The sequence below is a fragment of the Oryctolagus cuniculus genome, chromosome 2, assembly GCF_051225735.1.
Source record: "Oryctolagus cuniculus isolate XC-2025 breed Fujian yellow rabbit chromosome 2, ASM5122573v1, whole genome shotgun sequence".
NCBI classification, from domain to species: domain Eukaryota; kingdom Metazoa; phylum Chordata; class Mammalia; order Lagomorpha; family Leporidae; genus Oryctolagus; species Oryctolagus cuniculus.
The window spans coordinates 119,167,114-119,174,271 of NC_142868.1; the positions used below are offsets into that span (position 1 = coordinate 119,167,114).

At 55.9% G+C, this 7,158-nt stretch overlaps 1 protein-coding gene across 1 annotated transcript; it reads left to right on the forward strand.

Annotated features, from left to right (window-relative positions):
• Positions 1-370: 370 nt before the first annotated feature.
• IL1RN (interleukin 1 receptor antagonist) lies at positions 371-5,916 on the forward strand (the record flags this gene model as incomplete). Its single annotated transcript, NM_001082770.1, is given in 4 exon segments — positions 371-501; positions 2,234-2,322; positions 3,385-3,497; positions 4,657-5,916. Coding segments are annotated over 4 exon segments (534 nt in total). The 3' UTR covers positions 4,873-5,916.
• Positions 5,917-7,158: the final 1,242 nt, after the last annotated feature.

The following is a 7,158-nucleotide window of genomic DNA, read 5'->3' on the forward strand; positions in this document are numbered from 1 at the left end:
CTGGGCCTTATTACGACAGGGGGACCTGTCTGCTCAGACCAGGTGCACACAGTCCCCCGGCACCTGCCAGGCAGATGAGGGAGTTGGGTTTCCATGGCGCTCTGCTTCCCAGGGACTCAAGGAAGGAGAAACAGAAATCTTGATTTTGGGGAAATTGCACAGAGGAAAAAGGGGAGGAGACCGATTACGACACTCCGTTGCGACACTCAGTGGGGTTGAAGGTGACACCAGCCAGGGTTTCTCTTTTTGGAAATGTGAGGGTATTTCCGTTTGTCAGGCTGGGACAGGACGGCAGCAGCTTGGTTTGGGTGAGTGCTCACCTTCTTTATAAGCGGCGACTCTGGGTCCACAATGGCAGTGCCCACTGCCTTGCCGTGGCCTCAGGATGAGACCCTCCAGGAGCACCCGCAGGCACCTAATCTCCCTCCTCCTCTTCCTGTTCCATTCAGAGACAGCCTGCCGCCCTTCTGGGAAAAGACCTTGCAGGATGCAGGCCTTCAGGTAAGGCTGGGCCGGGCCGCGGCGGACGGTGGCTGGGCCGGACAATGGGGAGCATCCCGCTGCAGCGTCTCAGAACCGGATTTGAGTCATGGAGGGATGTGTGTGATTCAGGAAGGGGCTGCCCCACGCATGGCCCTCAAGGCTTGTTTTTCCAAATACCCCAGACACGGCGAGCTGGGTAGCAGGCCTGGCTCACTGTCCCAGAGGGTCTGGAAGCTCCAGAAGTGATGGGCACATGCCAGGGAGTGGTGCTGGCAGAGAAGGAGAGAGGGCAGAGCCCACAAGCCCAGACTGAGTGCATTGTCACGTTAGAGGTGCTCACGCTCCTGGGCCCAGTTTCCCCTCTTGTTCAGGAGCACTCACGGCAGGCCTGCCCTGGTTGATGGAAAACTAACTAACTGCACAGAGAATCACATGGCAGGTGTTTGTAAGCCGTGAAGTGCCTGAGACAACCGTGATTTTAAAATCAGATCAGCGGTCCCAGGAGCTGCCCCCATCCCTGTTGTTAACTGACAGGCGGTGATGCTGAGTGCTGTGGGCGCATGCCCTCTGCCTGTGTATCCCAGCATTGCAGCCACCTGGGGCTACTGCAGGTTTTTGGTCTGCGGCTCCAGGTCGGGACTTCGTGAGCCTGTGAGAGAGAGAGAGAGAGTGTGTGTGTGTGTGTGTGTGTGTGCGTGCATTCCGAGACAAGGTCCCTCTCTTCCCAGATGTAGAGCTGTCTGCTTCACGCGGTTTGCCCCTTGGCTGCTGGGGACTCCGGGATATGCCCTGGAGGCCTCTGACAGGGACACTGAATCCCTTCAGACTGAGGCTCATCCGGGGACTAAGGAAACTTAAAAAGGCCCAATGCTCATTCATGCACATCACTTTCCTGTTTGCCCCTATGGAGCACTTGCACTGCTCAGAGCCGTCTGATGAGGCCAATGCTCTTAGCCACACCTCGTGGACGAAGAGGGGGAGGCCCAGGTCAAGGTCATACTGGAAAGGGCTCTGCTGACTATGGCCCACAGCTGCCAGCCCCACTAGCAATCAGGCCTTCCCCAAAGAAGAAAGGATGGGAGCCCCAAGCAGGTTAGCGGGTGAGCCGACAGGAAGTTGACTTGTTCCCAGGTTTGGCTGCCCTTGTTGGGCCCAACAGGGCCTAGGCTGATGGAGGAAAGGCCCTTCCCTTAGTCCAAGGCTTAGAGAGTCAGCTGCCATGCGCTATGTCCGTTGAATTTGCTAAGGCTGTGCCGCGGTGGCCACTAGTCTCAGGTGCTGCGTTATATTTAATTTAAATGAATGAAAATAGAAGAAAAGCAAGCATCCAGATGCTTGCGCTCACTACTTATATTTCAAGAGTTCAGGAGCCGCGCGTGCCCCTTGGCTACCACATCAGATAGGGCAGATGGGGGTGTTTCTGTGGCTCAGGAACTCCTATGGAATTTTGTGCTCCAGGGCACGCTTTGTTGAAGCAGAGTGCCTGCCCTGGGAATCTGAGGTGAGGAGCAAGGTAAAGAGAGGGGTAGAGATGGGACTGTCCATCACCAGCTGTGGGAGTTACGCCTGTGTCTTAGGCAGCATCGGCCACAGTCTTCTCACCCATGCTATGGGCGTGCTAACGTGCCAGCCCTCGGACAGAGTTGGTTGCAAATTTCGGAAGCTCCGGGGGACACTGAAAGAAGGGTGCTGGGCCCAGGGCTTGGCAGGCAGCAGCTGTCCACTACCGCCAGGTCCTCTTGCCTTTCAGAATCTGGGATGTTAACCAGAAGACCTTCTACTTGAGAAACAACCAACTAGTCGCTGGTTACTTGCAAGGCCCAAATGCCAAATTAGAAGGTGAGTGGTTGCCAGGAGAGCCAATGTGGCGTGGGCACTGAGCTCCTCTGCCCCCGGGGTGTGCAGCATTGTGGCCTCTCCCCCAAACCTTACCTGCAACAGCCTTATCTCTTTGCGGAGTCTGAGCCTGAGTCTGAGGCTGGGAAGACCTGGCCCCTGGAGGGTAGAGCCCAGGGCAGCCTCAAGAGGGCAGCGGTGGGGGGAGGTAGAGTCCAGTTCAAGAGCTACCCCCCATAGGCACCCAGATCCAGGGGCCATTTCTGGGAGTGGCAGGAACAAAAAGTCGAGATGGATCCTGCCCCTCCTCCTGTGATGTTCAGATTAATACACAAGGCTGGACCGTGTCCTTTCCTGTGGCCATCACACTCGGCCATGTTCTGGTCCACGCTCTAAGCAAGCTGGATGAAGCTGGATAAGCTTCAACCGCTCCATTGCCCAGTTTTCCCTATGGTCAGACAAGGGCAGTTGGATGGAGGATGTGAGGTTCTTTCAGCACCGGTATTATCCATGTCTTCTGCTCTCTGTTTGGTGCTGGGGAGTGGCATCATCTCCATCTCCCTCCCTGCCCCATCCCTGTTGTTTGCCCCTCGCCTCACTCTGAAAGAGCCCCAAGCCTACCTTGCCTGTCTCTCTCAATCCTAGTGAAAACACTGAGCACAGAGGTTGAGATTTTTATTGCTATGTGAGGGCACAGAGACCGCCGAGGGGGAGAGATGGGATTGGAAGCCCCACACTTCCGTAGAGTGCACTCCTGACTTTGTGAGCTGGGTTCCCTGTGCATGGAGCCTGCTGACCTGGACCACGGGCATGCTGGGGGGCAGTGAGGCAAGGGCGGAGACCACACGGAGCAGACTCTAGGCAGCTTGATCCTTCGGGAGGAATTGGGTGGTGCGCTCGGCTTGATCCTCTGTCTGGATGCAGACACAGGAAGACGGTACTGCACTGTGCTTCTGGCGCTGGGCTTTTAGTGGAGATGGGAAGATGGAAAAATACCCAGAGTTTCTCCACAGTCTCTGCCTACTTCTCTGCATTAACCTGACCCTCCCCTCTGCTCTTCCCCAGAAAGGATAGATGTGGTGCCCCTTGAGCCTCAGCTCCTGTTCCTGGGCATCCAGAGGGGGAAGTTGTGCCTGTCTTGTGTGAAGTCTGGGGATAAGATGAAGCTCCATTTGGAGGTAAGGACCTGATGTAGATATCAAACCACCCCTGAATCCAACGGCCTATAGCAACCACCATTCATTCTTTCTCTTGCTTCTGTGGGCTGGCGAGGATTAGCCAGGCAGTTCTGCTATGCCTGCTGGAGCACGCTGGGGTCACGCCTGCAGCTGCATTCAGCAGGAGTGTGGCTCGCCCTGGGTGTCCAACATGGTTTCTCAACCTCCAGGCTGTGTGTCCCCATGAGCTCTCAGCATTCAGTGGTCAGCTTGAGCTTCCTTACAGCATGACTGCTGGCTCCCAAGAAAGACTCCCAAAAAGCCAAACTTCAATGTGCAAGTGCTTATTAAACTTCTGCTTGCCTCATCCTGTTGGCAGAAGCCAGCCACGTGGCTGTCTGGTCTCAGTGTGGGAGGAGACTACATAAGGGTGCAAACACTAGGAGGTACAATTCACTCGAGCCTGCCCACAGGGTCCTAGTATGCCACTCTCTGGCTCACAGGGTCCCCATCCCACTTATACCTTCCTTCTTTGAGCAAAACCACCCATTGGGAACTTTCTCTTCCAATCCTGATCTACCCAACCTGATTAGTTGGCATCCCAACCAGACTCTTGCATTCCTGGACCCTATGCAATAGTAACAGGGGTACCCAGCCCTAGAAAAGAAGGCTTTGTCTCAGGCACTTAATAGACAAGATTTATCCCAGCTGTGTGTGGCCACAGTTGTGGTACCACCATTTCCCTCTACATTCTTGGAGGGCAACTGCCTATTGTATGTGCAGTAGGGCTGGTTGGTGTACCCCATGTAGCACATAGGAGCAGCCAGGACTTTCTCTGCCCCGTTCTCCACCGCCCTCTCTCCTGAGTGACCCCAATCCTGCCTGAGCACCAGCCCCCTCAGGCCTTGGTGTCTGCTCACGGCGCCATGCATTTACCAAAGTTACTGGCCCATGACCAGAAGGGCCAGATTCCCCAAGTCCAAGTGCAACAATAGGATACTCTCTCTCTCAGTGCTGTCCTCTATTAGCATAGTCCCACAGCCACCAGTCTCCAAGCCTGTGTTTCTGCAGCACTTGCTTTGGGCAGGCTGGAGTGCTATGGCATGGTGGGAGGGGAGAAGATGGCAGCCTGGGTCTTCCCAGGCTGTCCGCTCTCAGCTGCCCATCTCTTGACTTGCAGGCCGTTAACATCACTGACCTGGGCAAGAACAAGGAGCAGGACAAGCGCTTCACCTTCATCCGCTCCAATAGCGGCCCTACCACCACCTTCGAGTCTGCCTCCTGCCCGGGCTGGTTTCTCTGCACGGCCCTGGAGGCTGACCAGCCCGTCAGCCTCACCAACACGCCCGACGACTCCATCGTGGTCACCAAGTTCTACTTCCAGGAGGACCAGTAGCGCCGCCCAGACCTGCTCTCTCCACTCCCAGCTCATCAGTGACTCCAGGGACTGCCTCCCCACTCCTGCCAGCGGCAGCCTTTGCAGGGCAGACCTGTGGCCGGAGGCCCAAGAGCCCTGGAAACAGGACTCTGCCTCTCGCCCCCTCAGCCAGCCCTGCCTCCAGGCTGTCCGCAGAATTGTCTTTCTAAAGTGCAAGTTGAATCATGGCGGCCCCCTGCTTGAAATCCTTCCATGCCTTCCGGATAAAACCCAGACCACCTGCCGAGCCTGACACCTCTGCTGTCCTCCTGCACCCCTGCCCCAGCTGTCCCCAGGCCACTCACCGTCTTCCCACCGAGTGGGTCCCACACCCTGTGTTAAAGCAGATGCTGGCTCATGGGGAGGTTAAGGGTCCGTGAAAAATGGGCTTCTTGGATTTGTGTTGTGTTTACCAACTGTATTCAGTGTGAAGGAGAGTCAGTTAGGTCCCTTCTGGGAGGGGCTGGGGGACTGCCGTGCTCCGGCATTGTGAAATAATTTGCACCCCAAGTGCAAAACAGAAAGGAACCTCCTATTCCCCTTTTTTCTCCTCTTAGTAACGTTCAAGATGGTAACGATGAACAGTAAGCCTACTACGTTGGCTCCCACTTTTGCTCCCCCTTTTTGAACATCGCTGAGCCCCTCGGCCCAGGCCCTGACACCATTTGCACTCCAGATCTTCACAGCTGCAGGCAGCGCTTCCCCTCCCGATGCCCTCACTGAGCAAGTCTGGCCCCCCCCCCCCGGGAGCTCTTTCCTGCTCGGCTGCGGCAGGGGTCCCAGAATTGCCCCTTGACCGTCTTAGCAATTCCGACACCCTGAGGCTTGCAGGAGAGATGGCCCTGCCTCTGTCTGGTGAGCCCCGGGGGAGCATGCCGCAGGACTTGAGTGTGTCTCAGGCGCCTGCGGGGCCGAGCACCCGGCCTGGCCCTGAGCAAGTACTCTGTGGATATGCGTTGTGTGGTTTGGGTGAAAAGTTCTCTGCTCCTGTGACTTCAGCTCTATTTTACCATAAAATTTTCTAAATACCTGCTCTCTTGGCTGTGTCCTTGGCCTTGCCAGGTGTGGCTCACAGAGTGTAGGGGAGATGGGGAGGCCAATGAGTCTCTCGAACCCCGGGGGGTCAGGGTCTGATGACTTCCGCTGAGAATCCTTTTCCTTTCGGGCCCGGATAAGAGCAGAGCAAATCGCCCTGCTGGGAAGGTGCCAATCATCCCAGAAGAATAAGCATACACATGTAGAATTTGCACATGATACACACAACACCACACGCTGCAGCCAAGAAATTGGACGTAGCAGCACACAGCACAAACGGATGAATCTGGCAGACGTGATGTGGGGGCACAAGAATCACATGGCATGCAGAGTGGGTGATTTCATTTAGAGACCGTTTGAAGCATCCAGCATTGCACTACAGTGTGGTGGACGCACAGATAGATGGGCCCCAGAGGTAGACGCAGGGATACGCCTGCCGTGAATGCTATGAATCGGCCGGCCGCCAAGAGGCAGAGGGGGCAGGCGTGAGTATTTGGCTGGTCAGTAAATTGATCACGGAGACAGCAATAGGGATTAATTTATTAGATTGGATGGGAAATTTGAGAGGACTTGGCAGTTTTGAAGGAGGGCCAGAGGAAGGGGAAGACCAGGAGAGGAGGGGCTTTCTAGGGATTTGTGAGCCGATCACCAAGTGGCAGTAGTGCAGGAAGCTATGTTGAGTGACACCTTGACAGTTTGAATTAGAGGGAGGTAGCCAGGAGTCACTGGGGGAGGTGGGGTCCAACTCAGAAGAGGAGGAGGGCAAGGCGGCGGGTCTCAGGGGACAGGGGATTGCAATGGGGGCTGAGGTGTCTGGGAGACATCACCCAGTTGCGCAGCAGGGATCTCTGGGTCAGAGAGCTCCAGGGGGCAGAAGGCTTGGGGTTTTGTGGCCTCTGCTAATCCATGGCTAGCAGGTACTGAGTACAGTTTCATGGGCTTTGCAAAGCAGAAAGAATCAAATGGCTTCAAGCCTGCTCATCTGGGCGATGTTTAAAACAATCGGATCTATAACAAGCGGATGAGCTTGGCGCTGAGTGGAGTTTCGAGCTACCGGTCTGGCCTAGGGCTGCAGTGAAGAAATTAGCCACCTGGGGGCAGTGCACAGAGGCCATCTCCAGTCAGTTGTGCAACACAAGGCAGGGACGTGGCCTGGGAAAGTTGGGCTTGGGCACCACGGCCCAGTGAGGCTTTGGTACAGTTAGGGGGCATGTGAGGGTGACGGGGAGG